The 22,592-nt window shown below is 39.7% G+C and overlaps 2 protein-coding genes across 3 annotated transcripts; one reads left to right on the top strand and one right to left on the bottom strand.

Moving 5' to 3' along the window:
* Window positions 1–699: 699 nt before the first annotated feature.
* Window positions 700–14,238, bottom strand: smc5 (structural maintenance of chromosomes 5). Its single transcript, XM_079359917.1, has 24 exons — window positions 13,986–14,238; window positions 12,733–12,874; window positions 11,185–11,237; window positions 10,171–10,333; window positions 9,878–10,012; window positions 9,598–9,738; window positions 9,297–9,458; window positions 8,871–8,942; window positions 7,699–7,954; window positions 7,427–7,581; window positions 6,487–6,600; window positions 6,242–6,336; window positions 5,983–6,115; window positions 5,485–5,658; window positions 5,176–5,345; window positions 4,939–5,062; window positions 4,085–4,207; window positions 3,811–3,936; window positions 3,532–3,627; window positions 2,643–2,747; window positions 2,410–2,529; window positions 2,135–2,314; window positions 1,737–1,832; window positions 700–1,209 (listed from the first exon to the last, which is right to left on the bottom strand). The coding sequence occupies exons 1-24, from the start codon at window positions 14,141–14,143 to the stop codon at window positions 1,075–1,077; spliced, it is 3,228 nt and encodes a 1,075-aa protein (XP_079216043.1). The 5' UTR covers window positions 14,144–14,238; the 3' UTR covers window positions 700–1,074.
* Window positions 14,239–18,013: 3,775 nt separating this feature from the next.
* Window positions 18,014–21,643, top strand: LOC306833690 (protein FAM107B). Of its 2 annotated transcripts, none has more exons than XM_079359151.1 (5): window positions 18,014–18,150; window positions 19,765–19,792; window positions 20,298–20,448; window positions 20,546–20,693; window positions 20,930–21,643. In XM_079359151.1, exons 1-5 carry the CDS (start codon window positions 18,127–18,129, stop codon window positions 21,029–21,031), a joined length of 453 nt encoding a protein of 150 aa, XP_079215277.1. In that variant the 5' UTR covers window positions 18,014–18,126; the 3' UTR covers window positions 21,032–21,643. The 2 variants fall into 2 exon arrangements, with proteins under 2 accessions (XP_079215277.1, XP_079215278.1); XM_079359152.1 differs by having other exon boundaries at window positions 20,549–20,693.
* The last annotated feature ends 949 nt before the right edge of the window (window positions 21,644–22,592 follow it).

The following is a 22,592-nucleotide window of genomic DNA, read 5'->3' on the forward strand; positions in this document are numbered from 1 at the left end:
TGAGTCCGTGGAACATAAAAACCAGGGTAAAATCTGAACACTGACAAGAAACAAATGGAGAAGTGTGCACAGTAGAATGCATGACAAAGACGTATAAGTATTCCATCAGCATTACTTGGCTAATGAACAATAGTGTTTTGCAAATCATCATTCATTTCTGTGCAAATTGATCCCAACATTAACATGCAACAAAGTTTAAGGGCTGCTGGTGGACCAGTTCGCACTCCCCATGAACACAGACTGCAGTCCTCAAAACGGGCGGCCTGGGTTCAAATATGACATGTGGCTTCTTTCCATATCCTTCCACCATCTTTTTTGCCCCAATTACCAACTCTATTTACTGTCCTGTCTCTTCAGTAAAAGGTACTAAAGGCGCAAATAGCCCAAAAATCCATCAAATATCTTTACTGCTTTTCTTTTCCAGGGTCGCTAGGGTGCTGATGCCCCTCCCAGCTGTCATCGGGCAAGAGGCAGGGTACACTGGACTGTTCTCCAGTCAGTTATTGAGCCCAAAAAGAAAAAAATTAAATCTTTAAATACAATTCATTCTTTTGCACACTAAAACGTACTATAGGGTTTTTTTTGCAAACATCTCTTTTCAATAATGTTGTAGAAAATGTATACTGTACCTTTCCTCAATAGAATCCCAGGTGTCAGATATATGGGGGGTGCTTATGCTAAATAATTTTAACATTCACATTTAGAACAGAGGGAATATTTTTATTTGAATACACAGTATATACAAGTGCACATACATTGCTCAGGAAGTCAAACAAGTGCAACATATTTCAGCCTGTCAAAAGAGTGAACATGTTACTGTAATCATTTTAAAAAAGTATAAATGAACAAACGTGCTCATCGCATATTTGTATGCTCTGTAAACCTGGTATGGAAGTATCCTATATGAAACACAATGTAGGGCTTCTGAAGATCCTTCCACAGAACTCCATTAAATCATTTCTCTCTATGGGTTATAAAGCCTTTTTAGTAGAACAGCTAAAGATCACTTTGATGATGTGAATGAACTCAATAACTTAGATTTCGAAGTTAACAATTACATTTTGGCTTGGTGTTTCACTGCCTGGTTTTTCTTTTGAGACAGCGTCTGATCAAAGCCTTTTCGTCCCATTGGCTGGGGGGAAGCATGTGGTGGCCGTTGTGGACACAAAGGACGGTCATCTCTTTGGCGTACTGAAGGTTCTGCAGCAACTGAAGATAAACACAACCGTTGTGAGTTTTTCACAAAGTGCACAGACTCTCAAGGATGCACTGACCAAATGAATAAGAACTACAGTTTCTTTTTTTTTAACCTGCAGTAACAGTTTTTGGACACTTATGGGCAGTAGAGCTGAGGGAGCTAGTCTAGTTATTAGTGGAAATAGTGAAGGAATGAACTATCTATTGTTTACACATCCAACAGATACTGAAGAAGATTGGGATTCATTTGGAGTCATGTTAGTTTGCACTCAATTTAATGAAGTCAAAGAATTGCTGTCTTTTAACTCTGATTTTAGTCTTGATGAACATATCTGCTTCTAATCCACTAAATAGTGCACCATGTTCCCCAGCTGCGTTCTCACTTCTCTGTCAGTCTTTGGAGCAGCACATGGACAGAGCATTTTCTATAATCAAAGGAAATTCCCAAAGAACACACTAGAGAAGGACACGTGCACACAAGGGTGGAATTTCTTGTAAGCAACAGGTAAACACACTCATCAGAAGGTACAAACACTTACTTTGGGTGTTATTAAGAAGTACTGGGATGTTGTCCCTTTGCAGGCTGTGCGGACCACAATGTCAAAGACTCTTCTTTCATTTACAGGATCCATTCCCTAGACAAATGACAACAAAGTCTTCGTCACGTCAACACAAGAGAGCAGGTGACAAAGAACGTTTTCATAAATGGCTTGTGGCCTTGTGAGGGGACTAAAAGTTTGAATTTAAAACAAAGGAATAAAATGGACAAATGTTGTTTTTTTGCAAGTAAGCTAGTTTGCATAAAGAGTAATCTGATTTAGTTGAGTTGTTGAGAAAAAAAAGCTGTCTTTAGATGACTGAAGAGTTACAAAATATTCATTTTCTCACAGATACACTCAGTTGTGATCGAGCATGTGTATGTGTGTGGCAGCAGTACCTGGTTGATCTCATCCACCACTCTGAAGGGGCAGCGGTTGAGCTCCTGCAGGGCCATGAGGTAGAGCATAGTGGAGACGCTGCGCTCTCCTCCGCTCTGATGGTAGGCTGTGAGCTCATGGAGCTGAGTGGTGCTGTGAAACTTAACACGAATTCTAATCCCATACTTATCATACTCCTCCTAAAATGAAAGACAGTAGTCATTGGATGGGAGGATACAATTAAACTAAACTTTGCTGCCTTTTTTTTTAATTTATTTATTTATTTATTTTTTACCTCATTCTCTGAGTGCAGATCAACCTCTCCTGCACACTGCATGTGGCGAAAGAAATCGCTGAACTTGGCGTTAATCTGTTCCACCAGCTGCTTCAGTGGGTTCAGCCAGCGCTCCTTAGCCTAGCAGAAAAATATGATAATACACAAGTATACACAGGGTGGTCATGATTTCATATAACAAATAATGAACCCACGTTTATTCACAAAACAAAAACAACAGTCATATCTTGTACCTCTGATATGTTCTGACGGTAGGCAGTAAGGTTGTTGCTCCTTTCTTCCAGATCTTTCTCTAGATGTTTAATCTCCTGCTCCCTTCTGTTGTACTCATCAACAACCTTCAAAACAGAAAGGTAAGGTGGGGGAAAAAAGTTAGAAAGGCTGGATTCTGTGTCAAAAGTGCAGCAGCCAGCATGTCCTCCTACTGAGTTTTGACTCCAGTGTGAGATGGTTCGTATTTCTTTTGTAGGCGGTTTTTACGGAACCCCCAGGTGGCCATTTTGCCCCTCGCGCCTCAATAGTGACGGAAGCATTCATAAAGACTTAGTAAAATGGTTTAAAACAAGGACAAAACACTCTGATCCTAATGTCAACTTTAAGCAGCGATCCTTTTTGCACTGAAAACCAAACTGATCACTTCAATGTGGTCAGATATTAATTTAATGTTCTTTGACTTCATCTTAAGTTTAAGCAGACTTTCATCGAGGTCTACATTCAGGCATTCTTGTCGTCGAAGAAGCCCTAAGATGTGTTCCATTGCATTTCTTGAATTTCCCTCAGGATCAATAAAGTATCTATCTATCTATTTATCTATCTTGCCTGACAGTCAGGTGGTAGACGTCAGATGGACATCTTTATTTGTTTTTTTGTTTGTTTCTTTAACTCAGTTAATAATTGCCATAAAAAAAATGTAGGAGTGCTACAAATACTTCCCATAAAATGACTCAAGTAGGTAAAACGTATGATGTATGGTAATTGTAAAATTACAGAATTCACAAATAACTACACATTAAAGTAGAATTACACAAAAGAATTACAGTAACTTGAGTAAATATAATTTGTTCATTTCCATCCCTGGTAAAAACAAAATGAAATCTTCAGCTGATTCTCATGTGCTCTTACATTTTCACTGAGACCGGTGAAGCACTCCGCTCTGGAGCGCTCCTCGTTCAACATGGCATCAATCTCATCCAGCGTGTCAGGCAGCTCACTGAAAGCCTGCAATTACACCAGACAGATACAACATCATTCTCTTAAACTAATTACAATGTACTGTGTTGAAAAGGTCCACACAGCAGCAACTAGACATACCAAGACAAGAATCCTATTCAGTAGGAAGAGGTGGAAGTAAAAAGGCGTGTGTCATGAAGCACTAAAACGGACTATGTGGTAAACCCTTACATTACGTAGGTCTTCTGGTAATGCCTCATCCGCTTGCATCCTGCAGATGGACTTGGCTCTCTTTAAAAGGCCTTTGCATTGCTCCGTCAGCTGAGTCTTCCTCTGCTCCAGGCGGCTGCACTGTTGCTGCAAAACCCACAGACAGTTGGAGAGTTAGAACAAGACCAATGAAGATAGAAGTTTATATTTTTTGAAATCTCCAACAGACGTATGATATATGGGGAATTCCAGGTGTGCGTGTGCATGTGCGTGTGCATGTGTGTGTAACCCTTACATCAGTGCTCTTAAGTTCAGAGGCGCCCTCTCTGCAGTCATTCTCCAGTTTGCTCCTCTCAGCTGTCAGCCCCACTGTCTCCAAAGCCAAGTACACCTTCTCCATATTCAGCTGGGCTCTCAGCTACAGACAGGACAGAGAGAGAGAGAGAGAGAGAGAGAGAGAGAGAGAGAGAGAGAGAGAGAGAGAGTTACAAACACTGACTTTGACCTATGCTGAAGGCTTTTAACGATCAGAGAAGTAATGCTGCACCAATGAGCACCGTGTGTCTTTGAACTGTGAGACATCTGTGTTTAAGTCATTAGCACCACTGTGCATGCATAACAGAGACGCTGGAGACAAGACTATTTTAAAAAATGGCGAAAAAGTTGAACACAGAAAAAAAAGAAAAAAAAAAGGAAGGCCCTTCAGATAGGATGCATTGAGCACTGCGTGTCGCTCTTAGACTCATTCATTGTTGATTTGTTACGCCGCGGCTCGAGATCATATCTGCACTGCATCAAGCTGAGCAAGGTTCTCAGCTTGGAGCTGCCCAGAAGTTTCAATATTTCAAACTTTGGCACAGATCAGATCACAACCAACGGTTTGTATAATATGAGTTTACAGACCTATCAGGACATCAGGGACAAAGCTCTAGTTTGGAAAGAAATGTCAAACAGTCACCTAGAAACTTGTGCTGATGACTTGAGCGCGTGCACACTCTCCCCCATCTTAAAGCCTCTTTACTTTTAGTTTAAATAATGCAATCAAACTAAGTTTGGATGGCCTTACTAAACTCGCACCAAGCCCTTCAATAGCTTAGATAGAACTGTATAAGTAAAGGTTGGCAGTTTGACATCTGAAGTTATTCATACCTTCATTTGCGCCACGATCACCTTGACGATGTCCACCTTCTGGTAATTGACAGCTTCTATTTTCTCTTTAGTCTCCTCTTCAATCTTCTGCAGATCAATAACATTGTTCTCCATCTGCCTCAGACTAAAGTCACAAGAAGAATGCATTAGACCAATACATCCAAATCAAGTCATCACGCAGTACTCTTACATGCCCGGAAAAATACTTAGTTCGCCCTTCAATAAAGGCAGACTTACCTGTCTTGTTTGGTGCTGATTTTCTGCTCCAGCTGTCTCTTCTTGCCTTTAAGCTCAGACAGCTTCTTCTTTTCTGCCAACAGTTCATTGTCTCTGCGATCCAAAGAGGCAGCCTCTTTCTGCAGAGCCTTTAATCGTTCGTCAATGTCTCGTAATTTGGACTCACAGACCTGGCCACAAGAAATAGAAAACGCTCCGTTAAAACCCCCAAAACATCCTAAAATAATGACTCGTATCCAGGTTCTAGGTGTATTTATAACCAGCATCTGGAGGGAGGAGAGACTGGGCTGTCCTTGATCCCTCCCTTACCTTTATCTGCTGCTCCAGTCGCCGTTTCTCTTCGGCGTCCACAGTGATAGAGAGGTACTGGGATTGGTGCACTGAAGAGTTACTGGTGCTGATCTTGTTGGAGTAAAAGGACCTCTTTAATGTGTACCTCTCCTCTGTGGTGTACAACACCCTGAGGTAGGGCTCCTCGATCACCTGGGGGAAGGAAAACAGCCAAAACAGAGGTCAGCAGAGACTTTGTAATAGTAACTATGACCAGAATATTAAATCTGTAGACTCATGAAAGACGGTTAAAAAAAGGCAAAATCAGCAACAAACGCTTTCTGCATTGATTAAAACACAATCTAAGTCAATAATTAAATCAAAATTCACCCTTAAAGGGAACTGTGAAAAAGAAAAAAAGGATTTGAAGAAACTGTCATTCTCAATTTAATGTGTAGAGCCGTCTTCCAGCCCTTATTTTCTGTGGATATAAAACTATTTTGGACATTCCTGAGTTTTGTGAGAAGATCAACCTACCGTTTTTATCATGGCTTTGGTTTGATCATTGCCGACAGGGACGTCGTGCACCCTGTACTGGTGACAGAGATAACTCATCACCTCTTCAGGGGCGTCAAACATCTCACGAAGGTAAGTGAAGAACCCAAAACGCCTACATGAATACATCAACCAGAGAGTCATGCTTACAAAACAGAGAAACATATTTAGGATTCTCGAACAAATTCATTTTGTTGTGTTGATTGTAATCATGTTTCAAGGAGAATGAATCTTTTCTCACCTCAGAGACTCGATGTTTCTGGATGGTTCGCGCTTAGCGCACGACTCTTCAGGCGCAGAAATCGTGTTCACCTTTAAGTTCATCTTGTCTCTGACCTGGGACACAGGACAGACCAGAGTACGGGTAAATAATGACTAATTCTACAGTAAATTATTTGACGTCGATGAAATGTATAATTCGCAGTCAGAAGGATTTTCATTCTCCAGACCAGAGTCAACATGACAATAAAAGAGTGCAGCACCGACCTCAGCCATGAACTTCTCTGTGTCGTTCTTCCTCTGGAAAACAAACGCTCGTAGATCGTGGAACGAGATGTGGGTCTCTACATATTTAGCAAATTTGTGGTCTTTCACGTTGATCTGGAGGATTGAGAAAAAGGTGAGCAGACGGCTTTGCAACGTGGATACAAAAATGACAATCGTGACTGCTGTCCAATGAGCACGCTTCAAATGTAGAGCGGGAGGAGATGTGGATACATTCGAATGAGTTTTGCTGTCATCCTGCTGTTAGGGTACATGCCAAGTGATACTTTTATAAAGCCCCTCATTTAGAATTGAAATAAGCTATTTAAAGTTACTAACTAATTTACAACACAACTATGTAGCTGTACTCAAACACATTAAAATGTTTATTCGTGTTATTGTTTGACTTGATTGTTATTTGAGCCTAACTGATCAATCGGCCAGCTGATAATATTGTATCAAGTGACGATCCATACCAGCTAATTTGTTTGCAAACATGCGCCGATATGACGAGATTCACTTACCAGTCAGACAGCATTTCATTTTGAGTACTGTTTGATAACACCAAAAGTTCTCTTGATTGCGCTATATGGAATACAACAAGCTTTCTCGCACTCCTGAGTGTCAAGCGGTGATGCACGAACATGTGCAGTGACTTTCGCGTTGAGTGACATCACAGCGAAGAGCTGTGGTCCGTATCTGCAGCCATGTAGGTTATGGGCGTGGCTATTGAGGGAGCACAGAGGGGAGTGGGCGGGTGTAGACGGAGCACTGGAATGCTACTTTCAAAATCATGCTAGTCTTCTGAAACCCTGCCTTTGATATCGCGACGCAGCAAAAATCTCACATCCGTCGTGCTCGAATTGTCATCCATGTTTAAAAATCCATTGATTTTCAGCTGTAATCTGTATGGTTTGATGTTTAATGGCTGACTGGGTCTCACCACCAGCATCATGGGCTCATGGACATTTCCCTCAAAGAGATGTTTGTTCTGCCTGAGCCACTGGAGGGCGGTGTGTGTGTCCTTGTGGCGTCCTCGCAGCTTCTCCTCTTTAGCGTTCATCATGTTGTTCACGTCTTTGAGTTTCTTCTCCAACCCTGGCGATCAAAGAAACATCAATATAATGATACTGACTTTGAACAGGAGATGGCATGCTCTTTGAATGGTTTGATCCATGCTCATTTAACTGTCTGATGTTCGTGAGACACTCTCACCTTTGCCCTCAGCTATGGTGTTGTCCTTCTCCCTGCACAGCTCGGACTTCTCTCCTTCAAGCTTGGCTCTTTCGACCTGAATGCGCCTCAGCTCGACGTTGACTTCATTGATCCTTGGCGTCACGTCTGGCTGGTCAGTAACCTTGGCGAGTTCTGCCTTCATGTCCTCGATGGTTCGTTTGGTGTTGCTGATTCGCTTTTGGTGGTCTTCCTCTTCCGTCTGCTTCAGCCTCTGGGTTTGTTTAATGTCATCAATCTACAGAGAAAGCATGGACAGATATCATTCGATACGAAAAGGACAGCATAACAAATGTGTGGGGAAAAAAAGGGTCCGTTATTTTCTTTTAACTAGATGCAACGCTAAAAATAAAATAAATAAATAAATGTTATAATATATGAAAGTGAAATCACTTCCAATATTAATTTTTTCAAAGAACATACAAAACGTAAAAGAAAAACTCTCAGCTGCATTCACTTAAAGGAAGAATGTGCAACATTTTACACCTAAATCCAGCACATCCTCTGTAAATGTCTCTCTGAGTCGTGACTGTCGACAATGAGTGACAAGCGCGAGTCGCACCAGCTGTACTGTTGTCCTGTACTGTTGTGTTTGAGCCATGTTTACATGGACTATTGAAGTTAGGAGTTAACCAAAGGGTGTTCACATTAGCCTGCTGACACAACAATGCAGTTCACAGGAAACTGTAGTTCCATCAAAGGATAATTTTGTCTTGAGCCAAATGGTATTTAAGAACGGTGCGTTCTAATTGATAAGTCTTGGTGGGAGCGCGAGTGGAGAGCGGTTGGAGGTGTGCTGCTGGAGGAGAGCAGAGGCTTCAGAATAGCGGAGGTCTCGCCAACCAGTACTTTGTGATTTGTTTAATGCTGGTGCTCAAGGGCGACATCTACCGGGTCAGAAAGTCGCACATTCTTCCTGACCCATGAGAATGTTAGAATATCTAGGTCTTCACATTATATGCTTCACTTTTTTAATTTTGGATCTCTGTTTCCCCCGTAAGTCAATGTTAATGATAAAACCTCATTTTGATTATATCCTGAAAATACTTCAGCTATGTTGTTGTCATGACAACAACAACAAAGATTGAGTTAACTACCACTCAGTGTGAGAGCTGTGGTCATAGATCTCCTTCAAATTAAAAGCACAGTCTTACCTCCTTGTGTTTTCGGTCCAACTGATCTTGTTTCTGTTTGCACTTCAGAGAGGCTTCTTTGATGGCCATCGTCTAAAACAAACACACGCTAACAGTTAACCTCCCGCACATATCACACACATTACATTACAGCATTTACACAGCAGATCTCTTTACATGCATTTCTTAAACGCTGCCTTCTTTTCACTGAGACTCTGCGGCTCCGACAGATCAACTAAGATCAATTTCCCTCCTGATGCATGACCACAGCACCTTTCTAGACCTCTATAAAGTTAGTTAGATTCTCATCAGTGTGAGAACTCTCAATTACAGAAATACACGTCAATCAAAAAAGGCTGCTCATGAAAGTGTTCTATTCGTCCATTAAAATAACTTAGGGGCATATTGTTTTACTCTGAACTTGGATTGAGAGGAATACATTTTCACCTTCGTTTTTATTTGTGCCTCAGTGGGCTTGAGCTGGTTGTCAATCTGCTGGATCTTCTTCAACATGGGCGCCTGGGCCTGCTTCAGGGCAGAGAGCTGCTTCTTGGCCTCTTCTCGCTCCTTCTTTACACCCTCCAGCTCCTTACGGGTGGTCTCGTACTCCTACGAACAGACGGAGACACTCAGAGCCGACACAGCCAAAGGGATTGAATTTCATTGAGACCACATAATGTGTTTATTTTTCTCTCTCTCTCTCTCTCTCCCTCCCTCGTCGACACGTCGTTTCATCCCTGCCACTTACCACCCATGGTTTCTTCTTTTCAAGCAACTCAATCACATCAAGATGCCTTTTCTTTTCGTAGTACCGGTTCATATCATATTTGTTCCTCTCGTTCCTTTGCTTGGCCTTCTCCAGGAAGTTCGCTTTTTCCTTCACCGTGTTCTGAAAACAAAGAACATCCAGACGACATAGTTAGTCCCTAAACGAGCTCTACTGTACAATGCTGTCTCTGAAAAGTCTGGGGAATTCCATTTGGAAGTTCACAGAAAGACAGCTCAAAAAATGCTTGAATCAGCTTTACCTCCAGTTCTCGTTCTTTGTGTCGGAAGTTTTTGAGCTCACAGTGGTACATGTACATCTCAGGTGGTCCTACTGACTTCTCTGTTGCCTCCAGCAACTCAATTTTAGACATCTTTGCAAACTCTCCCACTTTTTCCTGTGGTGTGTGGAGGCAAACAGAACACATTAAAACGTTGTTACGTGACCTCCCTTGTCCATCACAAACGTATGGCACTGTAAATGCAGCAGTGACTCTGCAGCTATGACTGTATTTCTGTGCATGTGCGGAGCCTTCTACTGGAGCAGTGAACGTACCTGAGGGAGAAATTGGCAGAGGTTGCCAACTTGAATATGCAAAGCCTTCACCTCCTCTTCAACCGTTTTCTGGTTGCAGTGTTTTCCATTCAGAGTCCACAGTGACTGATTGTTCTCCACATGAATCTCTCTGTTTATCACCAGATTACCAACATTTCTGTACCTGGAATAATGACAGGAGTTAGATTCTACAGAGCGACAGATCTTTTTTTTTTTTTTTTTTTTACATTAAAGCGCTGCTGGAACTGTTGCCGGCAAAACAGTTCAAATGCTGACTCAGGACTGGATCGGACCACAGGAGTTTCTGACCAATTTATTCCAAACTTTATAAAACTCTGAACAATCAGAGAAGGAAACTTGGCCTGTATAGATACTGGCACAGATTTGTTTGGGTGATGTGAAGGATCCTTTCCATTATCTCCCTGAATGGCGTAAAGAGTCGCTGAGGTTAACAACATAAAACAAGTTAGATATTAAGGATTTAAAATATGAAGACAAATATTAATATGATCAGAGTAAGACCACAATTGGCAATGAAGAAAAAGCCTACGAGGAAATAAAGCTTTCTTTTTTTTAAAGAAGAAACGCCCCAAGAGTTAACGTTAGCTAGCAGGAATAATGTTCCCTCAAGCTCTTGCTGTAGAAAAGACAATACGATTGATCCTCTCTCCTGATTACGATCGTTCAGCTTCTGTTTTTTTTTCCCTGCAAAGTATTGCCACAGAAAAACTCCATATTGTTAAGATCTGATTGGTTAGAGGGTACATGCTCACTCGATATTCTTTGAAATATCCTTAAGGGAGTGATGCAGTGGTAATGCTACTGTCCTTCAATTATGTCGAATGTGAAGCGTGTTAGGACTTAAAACTCCTTTAGTCTGAGCCCGGCTGACAGCAACAACATTTATATATCATGAATCTTAATGGATTGAGTTGAAACTTCAGAATAGATGCAACACAACTGTAACTCAAGCAACAGTGTGTGTGTGTCAGTAAAGGCTCTGACATAACTCACAGTTCAAGCTCGACGGATCCTTTGTTGCACCCCCGTTTGACATACAGGCCAACCTGACAAAAAATGAGACAACTTTATTTAAAAAACAAACAAACAAATATAAAAACTGTAACAGTCTTCATCAGGATTTAAATGATAAAATGTGAAACTGTTGCATGCATTCATGAGTAGGGTAGAAGTACAGTCAGACAAGTCTTTAGATGCATTTTGTTAGTTAACAAGGAGTTCAGTATTATGATTTGTAAATGTGAAATCTTCAGAAGTTACACTCTGAACATTCCACCTTTCATTTACAATGGGGCCAAATTCTGCTCGCAAAAGGTTGATTTCACACAAAGTAATAGCGCTCCATTCCCAACTTGTTTTGATACCTTAAGGGAATACACTGTGCGGTGCGGTGCTCGGCTGTGACCTGAGTGCTTACAATAAAAGAGCGATATAAACACGTCGGTCCCCCAAATCCGGAAGAGGACTGAAGAGGTGCTCACAAAGAAGAAACGTGCTGTCATGATCCATCCTTTTTTTTTACTGAAACATCGGTAAAGACATGAGTGTGCCTGCCACATCTCAACAACAGTGCTTCATTTGTAAACCCTGAGGTCCCGAAGACGAGCCGACACACAGACATCAGTACGCACTTATTGCACGTTGCAGCTGTTTGGACAGCGTCTGTTAACAGAGACTACAGTCTGCACTGTAGATCCCACTATTCTCTGCTAGACTGATTTACATTAGAAATGATGATCGAAGTTTCTGTTTCACATCTCTCCACCTCCGTGCGTAACGGCACAATCACACTCATCTGTCAACTAAAATGCCAAAGTCTTTAATAATGTCTAGTTGCTGCTCTGTCTGACAGGATGATAAATCGTCTTTCATTTATTTAATTATGTTGAAAACTTCTCCGCGACACTTCAAACCTGTAAGCAACGACATTATAATCTCTGACCAGCTGGGAGTTGGAGGGCTATCACTGGCAAAATTGCTGAGCTCTCGTCGTGCACAAAACTTCATGCGTCCCTATGTGACCTGACAGCAATCTGACCTCTCCCTCTTTTTTTCCATGCACATTGAGGGGATAACCCACTGACCTCAGGTGAGTGAGCTCGTAGCTCTGCTTCAGCTGTGTGATCCCCTCATGAGGGGCGACCAAAATATTAAACAGGTTTGATTTTCCTGCGACCAGCCGATTGCCGGTCGGGAGCTGGTCAGGAGGGGTTCATCGGTGCTCGTTGCCACCTGTATACTACACAACTCACAATTAAGCTAAAGTTTGGCCCGACTCCAAAAATTCTCACACTACTCAGAAATCAGCCCAAAAGAAGGAAAAAACGCAGTGTATGCCCTCCTTTACTCATTCGTGTGGCGCAAACGCTGTCTGAGGAGGAACATGCCAAACCTTTAGGATATAATAATAATAATAAACATATTGGAGATAAGAGTGTGGCTGCCTTTTACAAAGCACCCCCCCCCCCCCCCCCCCCACACACACACACACACACACACAATCAATTAATCTAGCAGCGGTTGGTTTATGCTGATGTTTACCTTGTCGCCTCTGCCCAGGATAGCAGTCTTGCCAGCAAGACCGAGACATATGGCGCACACAATGCTCGACTTTCCAGTTCCATTGGCTCCAACTATCATGTTCAGGTTGGCTCCAGGAAACACCACAGAGTGGTCATAGGTCCTGTCAGAGTACAACACAGACACGTTTGGTTTTGCATTGTCTTCTAGCAGTGCTCGCTGGGACAGCTTATCCTGTTATGCCGTGTCGCTGGGCGATCCCAGAAAAAAACTGTTACGATGACAAGAGTCCCCTCAAGTTCAGGTCTCGTAGACTCTTCCAAGAAGGCAGGAAGACTAAGCACTCAAAACACTGAAAACCCTCAAAACCAGGGCCTGCCTGTCAACAGGCAAGCAGAAGCTCAAATGTGAACATTTCGCAAAGGCCCCTGATGGGCCCCCATCTGACAGCACTCACTCTCATTGCCCTGCTTAGCATCCCCTTTTTTTTCTATGAAAGCCAAAGTCCATCAGTGAAAATCAGTGAAGGAAACTAAAGAGGATATCTGTCTGGGAGTGAAAACTGAAAGATGAACAGCATCGAGATACAGGTGGATATAATAGTGGTTTGAGGGACCCCAACAGACTCTAAAATCGCCACTGCTCAAAATAGGGGCCCTATTCATCTGGTTGCACGGAATATAATAAATAATGCAGGAGAAATACCTGTAAGAGGCATTAACCATTTAACTACACGGTCATGTTGGAGGTTGTAGTTGATAATGGTGATGTTAAAGTGATGTACAACCAAAAAAATGGCATTTCTATTTAGTAACTCCTACATATTAAAAAAGGGACGACTCCCTAGTTTAGAAAACATAAATAAATATATATATATATAGTTCTTAGCTTCAAGCATGATTATTATTCATTATGAGGACCTGACTTATACACGTTTGACTCTTGATTTCGTCTTGAAATCGAGATCTCACTTTAACTTTAAAACACGTTGAGCAGGGACCAAGACAAGCGGGTCTGGACAGTCTCTGGTCTGGACTTGATTTTTGCTGCTTCCAGTATAATGTTAACCTTACTTTAAATTAACCTCAGCTCTGGTTTCTGTAACAATCATCGTTTATCAACCTTTTCAGATTGAGGAACTGTGTAGTATCTGAACAAGTGGAGGGGTAATTAGCTCAGTCCGATCTATCTTTTGCCATAGTTGCCATGTTGTTCGAGGCTGACAGAAGTTATCAAATGTCTGTAGTATTGGCAGCGCGGGAACGGGTACTTACAGGAAGTTTTTCATGGTGATGCGACAGATGGAGCCCTCTACAAACCCACCGTCTCTCACAGTTTCACTGCCTTTGAACATTTTTTCTAAGGTGTCACTACACGTTTGTGAGCTGCTGGTAGTCTGGCTGAGTCGCTTTTTTTTGCTGGACTCGGCCATCGTGTATAAAACAAATATCCTTACAACACTGTTCACATAGAGACGAACAGTCGCCCTCGCGCGTATATCCGAGAACTCCCTGAAAGCTGGTTGGACGAATAGAGTCACGTGTATACACAAAGGCAACGTCATCAAAACGAGCATAAATTATCGCGAGAATTTACACTTTCGATCAATTCTACGCCTTTTCAATATGGCGTTATAAAGGCGAACATGATATATTTGGATGTTTTTCTTACTCGCCCTCTAAATCGAATTAATACAGCATAATCAGCCTGACTCTGTTACAAGCAAGGTCTCATATTAACACATCTAAATGTATAAAAGCAACAAACATTGGTTATTTAAAGTGAACACAAACGTGTTTTTACTGTATCTGGATCTCCTGTTTTTTTCTTTCACTTTTTGTCTCTTTGAGTGTTAAAAGGATAAGCGGGGTGGAGCCTTCCTGACTAAGATCTGTTGGAGGACAAATGTGAAGACACTCTGCATTTGATTTATTTATTGATTTGACTTGTAATTTCTTACTACCTTTTATTTATTTTCTTTACTTGTGTGTGAACTTGATAATCATTGGTTGGTTGGTCGGTAGGTATACATTGTAAAGTTACTAGTCATTTAGGCTAGTCATGAATCTCGATCTGGTCATTCTGGATTATGATTGATTATACAGTATAAAACAATTCAGCAGAAGTCTATGTTTTCAAATGAATGCATCACTTTGTAAAAATGTACATGGTGAACCCTTCATTAGATTTAAAGAAACAAACTGGAAAACAAATAGCTCAAATTGTGCTTAAATGGATCAGAATGCAGAGATGGAAATTTCTGGTTTTAAAAATGTTCTGGAGTGGGAGACCTCCAGAGATGAAAGGAGGGGAACAGAAGAAGAAAATAAGTGACTTTTAATACACGAATGAGATTACCACAAACCCTCGGATCTGATGAATCTCTGGACATTTTCAGGAAGTATCCAAAAACCCACCTGTACAGACAAGCCTTCATATAATCAATTACCTTTCCTTATGCCTATTTTTTTTTTTTTGCACGCTATTATTTATTTTTCCTTTCTTTGTGTATGTTTTACTGTTTTTACATTTGTGAAGCACCTTGTAACTAATTGTTTTAAAATTGCTATATAAATAAAGACTTGCTTACATAACCACTGGTGTCAGTGTGTGAATACACACACACATATTATATATATATATATATATATATATATATATATATACACACACACACTGAATGTTTAGACTACATTTGTAACATCTGCAGTCCCGTCTTAGCTTTATCTTATGTGCACTTTAGCCTTTTCTCGCTTTTTGCATTAAAACTAGAAGTTTATCTCAACTTACATTTTACAATGTTTTTTCGATGAGACGAGCTATGCTATAGATCCACTGATTAAAAAAATGATATATAGCACAGCTCGAAGAATTTGGTTGCTTTACGGCGAGTTTTATTTGATTCTAGTAATTGAAGTTGTGCCCATTTGTCCAAACAACGTGCTGGTCGGACAAAGAGGGTCACATGGATCAATAAACTAACACTACTCAAACGTTAAAATGCTTCAAATCAAGGAACTTTAAAACCTATACATGTTCCCGACTAGCTTGCAGTTCACCTTGCTGTGATTGTAAAGAGGTATTGGTTTTGTAAAAGCAATGTTCCGCTGGTGATTTATTGGTCCGAGAAAGCCGAATCGGTGAATATCTTTCTAACTTTACCGAAGTCCCTGAGCACGTGTTCTGGACGAAAACACACAGATACGTAAAGATTACTTCTAAAAATTAAGACGTTTCCTTCAAACCTCGTCTGATTTTCCCCCTCCTCATACAGAGACCTTTAAAGTCCTTTTTTTGTTTCCCTCCTCATACAGAGGTCTTTAAAGTCTGTTGTGGTTAGATCAGAATCGCCTCTTTACTCACGGTCCATTGTGAAGCTTGAGAAAAACCCAAACTCATTCAGAACTAGTATATCTGATCAATTCATCATCTCTACCCACAACAAACAAAGTGTGGAGGCCCTGAAGTGAAATCTCGCCAGCTGCTCATCGCCACGAAGGCTCGAGAGAGCTTTTTTTATCATCTCTGATCGGAGCAGAGCCAGACCCAGACCAGATCAAATAAGATCACTGTGTAGCTTTTAACACGAATACTCACTCACAAACAACGCACACATTACAAACATTCACTCAGCAACATAACTCTCACATACACGGACAAGACGCAGACCATTCACACTATGAGAGCTAAAATGCTTCCGGGTCAGCTTTTAAGCGCAAAAGCCGCATGGAATCATGGGAAATAAGTAAATAATTGTATATCGCCTCCTCGTGGCCATTAATGGGAAATACTATTTAAAAACATCCTATTAATTGATGAATTTATAGTTTTAAGTATCTTCATACCTTTACAGTATATGCTTCAACGAGGATATTAAGCGTATTATAGGCACTCACCTATGGAACAACTTTAAAGAAGCTGTAAAACTATGACAAACTATTATTGTGTATTTTTAGAGAGTCATTCATCTTCTCTTGTCTTCACAGTTTATGCCATCGATGGTTTCATTGGTTTTAACACAACGGTCGAATAAAAAGAGGATTTCATGTAAAACCTTGACAGTCAAAACATGGGAAGGATTTACATGTCTGAATGTTTGTATTTGTAAGAATAGGCTGCTGTAGTTAAGTTGTGTTAAATCACTAAAAACTGGACAATTATGCAAAAAATGTAGCTTCAAAACAAACATTTGACAATAGTTATCTAACTACGTTCAAGTCAATATGGTTAATTATACATGCTGGTTTATTTCATTTCCTTACTAACTTAAAAGTTTGAATCTTTTATTTGAATTTTTTTTGCAAATTAGAATCTACTACAACACTAGATAGTAACATTGGATGGCTGCTTTCTGATTGTCTACTAGATTATATATACATAAATGGGACAATTCACTTACAGTTAAGCCAATGAATTATTGTCAATTCAAAGCATTCCTGGTTAAAACCTTAGAGTAATAACTGCACTATAAATATCCTGACCATTTTAATTCTTTGTTTACATAAATTTGCTCTGATATAAAATGTTTATGTTTGATTGTCCAGAACAGATTTTGTAAATATAAAGCTCTTCAGTTTTAAAGGAACAGATACAAAGTATACATTATTGATATGTATAATTTTTGAGTTACAGGTCCATAAATGGTCCGATTTTCTAATAAAAATGTAAATGTTTACATGTAGTTGAAATGTAGATTGGATAAACCTTTATTGATGCCAATTGAAAATTTCTTTATGTTAACAGCGGCCAAGAATTTTCAAAAGAGAGAGAAATAGAACATACAGTTCACATATACGTTTAATTTAAAAACAAAACAGTGACAGACGTACATTTTGGACAAGTAATGCACATGAAAGAGAAAAATAATCTGCACAGTGCACAAGAATATATACAGAAAGCACAGTCATCACCTATGTTAATGTGTTAGAAACATGCATCTCTATAGGATTTTCTTCATTTGCTATGAAGTTTTTATCTTTCATGTATCATATCCTTACATGCCAGTGTCAGTTAAATTAGCTTTGGTTTGATACAAAGATCACACAGAGTGAAAGATGTTACTGAGAGCTGTTGTAATTGGTGTGTCTGTTGTTATCAATGGGATGGGTGCAGGAGTCGAATGTTACTCGTGCCGTGCTAGGTTGGTTTTAAGCTGTATTTGTGTCTGCCGCAATTAACTAATCTAGCCTTCTATTCCGTGTGGGGGTTGTTGTGGCGTAACAAGATTTCAGTGTCTACCACTAGTGACTGTGGATGGTAAAGGGTTGAAGGATCCTCCATCAAGAGCAACATGTTGGACTAAGATGCAGTCAAAGAAAAACAACAGCTAGACTATGTGAGGTGTGATTCCTTTAACATGGACTAGAAGAGGAACACTGTGTCTTGCTAGAAACAGTGGACCTCCAACGTCCTACCATGGAGGGGTCAGCTGCAAAAAAAGTGAGTCTTTGCAAAATGCTTTCTTACACCTTTTCTCTCATCTGATGAGGGAGAGGTCAACGTCTGGTCTGGTGGCCATCTGTCACAGGTTTAATGACTTCAGTCAGGCAGCAAGTGTATATCAGTCAATTTATCGTCGTTGTTAATTTCATTTAAGTCTTTATATCACCCTTAATACTATAGATCATACTTTGAAGCAATCCTGAATAATTTGTACAAACTATACATCTACTTCTACTCACATAAATTAAATTTGTTGCATATATTTTATACACTGTTATTTTATGTTTATGTATGTATAGTATTTTATTGAAGTTCCTATACAGTAGGAATACTACTGTGTACTTTGTTTAAAATTGTTATCCTATTTATTTATTTTAATGTACAAATAAACAAGATTAATTCCTTGTTTCTGTAAACCTTTTTGTCACTCGACCTCAATCTTGCTTTTAATTCTGATTTTGAACTTTAGAAATATCTAAATAACTGGATCATATACATACACAGCAACATTAAACTCTATTATTTTATAAGGGCTTTACTTGTGTTACTTAAATCCATTTTAACCATATTATTTTTGTATGTTAAATACACATTCATATTACCTCAAAGCCCCACTGTTTTTAAAAAATCATTTACTATGCATCTAATTCAGATAAAATTGCATGCTGCATGTAAACGTCTGTCTTCCTTTGATTAAACAATTCAGAGCATCTGTTCTGGAAATTGGGTGGGGTGATTTTGTTGGAATTTATCCCAGCCCTGCAGGATCTGACTGGAACAATGGTTTCTGTCATGTCAGGTTATCTCCCAGCTCAACCTCTCTGCAGGACTAATTGTTAGACAAGATTTGGAGACTTATGGCGAAGCCACGAAAAGCGAAAGGCACATTCTCAAAAAAAAGTTCTGAGTTCTGAGCGACCCCCAACGAGAGGAAAGCTCTGAGGTGTAAAAACACATTTTAAAGAACCTACAGGCTTGAATCTCTTAGATGTAGAGGTGAAGTGAGTTACCACAAAATCTCCCAGCTGTGAGTTTCTCAAACCCTTCCCTCTGTGTTATGTGGTTTTAGTGTGGGTCCGTCAAATGTATCTGTCTGCTTATGTGTTCTTCTACTGTTGGTAGACAATGTTTTGTCTATGTTTTAGTTTATTTATTTAACAGAAACAAATGCAGTAAACATTGTTTCATATACAAAGTCGATGCCATGCATAAAAGTTTCTGGCCTTGGCTTATTTGCAACCTCTGTCCCTGGCTAGGCTTTTAGGATTAACACTGAATTATTAGACTAAAAGAAAATACAGAAACATTGATGCTAAACAAATACGGTCAAAGACAATGACTGTCAGGACAAAATTACATTACTGTCACACCTTTTATGCCCCAAGTAAACCCACCTCACCTGCTTAAGCAGGGCATTGTCCATTTATCTCTTACATCATCTAATTATGACCTCAGTCCCATCAGGTGAAGATCAGATTAAATAAGATACTCTGACAGTCAGGTGCAGCAACATTAACTTCATTGTGTCAGCGAGTGCATATGAAATTAATATCCTGTCAAATTACTAACAGCTTCTTCTTTTTTCTTGTTTGAAAACATGTAAACTGACAGAAAACAGGATTTGGACATCTCAGAAAAGGTATGTTTTTAGAGAAAAAGCAGAATCGTAATGAAGATATATCAAAACATGAAAAGAATCACGCAAAGTGTATTAAGCTGTTGAATAGAAGTGTGATTTATTGAGTTTTACTTAAATATAACAAATTACAATTGTTTCATGTAATGGGTATATTAAAATATTTCAATAAGAGATGTACTCCATTTAAAACACATAATAGAAACAGTTTTTAATTGAATAGAACCTACAGATTCATACATTTTTCCTCCAAAAAAATGGATGAATCTGTCATCCAGTAAATCTGAAATATGCTTAAAAACGTTTATTTTATGGAAGCTTAATTATTGAAAATCTTGTTTTCCAACCTTTGATTTATTTACTTATTTTTTCAATGAAATCATACAATCACAACATAAAAATAGTTTTACAATGACAATGCTCTTAATTTTAGAATTAGTGCATCAGATGTGAGGAGTTTGAAGTTGCAGTCAACATATTGTGATTTGAGTTGTTTTCCGTTGGTCAGAGACCAGTGTTGGCCAAGGGTTGCTTTTCCGTCAGTCCACAGCAGATTGCAGTGGGGACGAGATCACTCACCCCAGGAAACTAAACGGTTCCTCTGTGGAGCCACCAAGCTACCATAACCTACACCGGGAGCTGCTTCTCAGCCATAAACGGTATACAGAAAACAACGCTTATTTCTGACATTATTGTAAAATAGTCACTTACTCAATCAGAACAGGCAGTGACTGAGTGTGACTTTGATTGACCAAGCAGGGGCCTACTCCTGGAGGAGAAACCGGAGCTGAAGCGAGTGTTGGAGCAACGCAGACTGGACCTGCACAAAGAGGAAGAGATGGCCCGACAGAGGCCTTCAGATCTGGAGACAGAGCTTCGCAAGAGGCAGCAGAAATTACAAGAGGTCAAATTATCAAGACAATCATTTCATAAAATGTTATTTTAGAATTTAAAAAATGTAGCTTAACACACAGGAGTTGTTTTAAAAGTTACCTCAAGGGTTTGATTGTCATTTTTTAAGTATCCTGTGTACTGACATTTTGTTTTAATTACAGTATAATCATCCTAAGAACAAAATAAAGAAAACCTCTCTTTCTCCTTTAATACCTTGACTTGTAAATGTGTTCTTTGTTTTTGCAGTATGAGCAGGAAGAGATCAGACGGCGGGAGAACCAGCAAAAGATTCCAGAGTTTGTCCGTGTGAAGGACAACTTGAGGCGAACACAGGCGTCCGAGCAGTGAGGCCCAAATGCTGCCATAAGCCCCTGCAGTATCTCACCATAGTGGCCCTATCTAAAAGCTCACCATCTGCTGAGTTACACAGAAAACTGACCACAGAAGCACCGACTCAGGACACAAAGTTTATTTTAAGATAAACTGCAAATGTAAACGTACTAAAAGGTATCATGCAAACCACAAAGCAAACCTAAACTAGCTTTGAAATATTGAAAAACAAAGCTTTGTCACGTGTCCAATGAAGGAATGGCAGCCCATTTTATATTTAATGGTGTGGATCAATATTTGTGAGGGGAAGATGAGTGCTGTTAAGGGAATGAATATCTTCTTTTTTTTAAACTTTTGTATTCATTTTTTTTTTCAAATGAACTTCTCCATCCTCCTTAATAGAAGGAGCATAACATTATCTCGTTTTATTGGTTTAGCTACATCATTGCAATTCTTGACTTTCCATTAGATCAAAATGTGGTTGTTAACAGGCAGATTTCTTAACAGAACTGTTTAGTATCAATATAATTCCCCCTTCCCAGTGTTACAAATGTTGTCTATCTGTTTGTGACATTTGGATTTTAGTGTCCATGTGCGGTGGAAATAAAGGCTTTTATGGTTTGCAGAGAAGTGTTGTTTTGTTTGACACAATTCAAAGCACCCGGGATTGATTTGCATGCAGCTCCTCTCCCTAAGGACTCTCACGCTTCATTCACATGGATATGGGACTTTGTTTAATTAGCTGATCTTTTCATTCCATCACGGGGACGAGAGGAGAAAGCACAGGCCATCTGGTGGAGACTTTTCAGGATATACAGGCGGAGAACACCCAAGGGCCTGGTTAAAGCGCTGGAGACATTTGGGATACGAGGGAAGCCACTGTCTGAAGGCAAATAAAAGTATAGAATTTGCTATTTCAGATCACACCTAAAAGAGAGTGCTGATGCATTTCCTAAAAATTCCACACCCAAAGGATTTCTTTGATTTGGTTGAGATGAAACAAACCACTGTTAATTTCAGCAGCAAATACTGTTCTTAATGCTTAATCAAAACAACTAAATAGCTGTAATGGCTTCCACATTTATGTATTGGAGTAACTTACATTGTACAGACAATGTTATATAACATGGTGGAAGTGGTATTATATCAGCAACGCCTTATTTATCTGCTATGGGAGTTTACAAGCGACCCAAAAGTGCTTAACTAATTGTGGACTAAGCACTGATGCTCCTCAATGTGTAAACATTGCCCCAGAAATTACAAATAAGATACTATTTGTAGCATTATTCTACAAAGGGCTATTCTGCTAAAAATGTTTTTTGTTGTTGTTGTTATCAGAAAAATAGTAGAAAATAGTTTACTGAAGTACAATTGTTAATGCGCAACTTTTTATTATCAGTTAAAAAAAACAACACTATTATTCAATTACTCTGCAATTACAAAGAAGTACAAATGTGTATTTTAGTTTGAACTTCTGCTGTAATATTGAAGCACTGTGTGCATGATCAATGGTGCAACAAGGAGGATACTTTTCTGAAATCAAGAAAGTAAATGTCAAATGTCCCACAGAACAAACATT

The sequence above is a fragment of the Symphodus melops genome (assembly GCF_947650265.1).
Source record: "Symphodus melops genome assembly, chromosome: 13".
In the NCBI taxonomy this organism is placed as follows: Eukaryota; Metazoa; Chordata; class Actinopteri; order Labriformes; family Labridae; genus Symphodus; species Symphodus melops.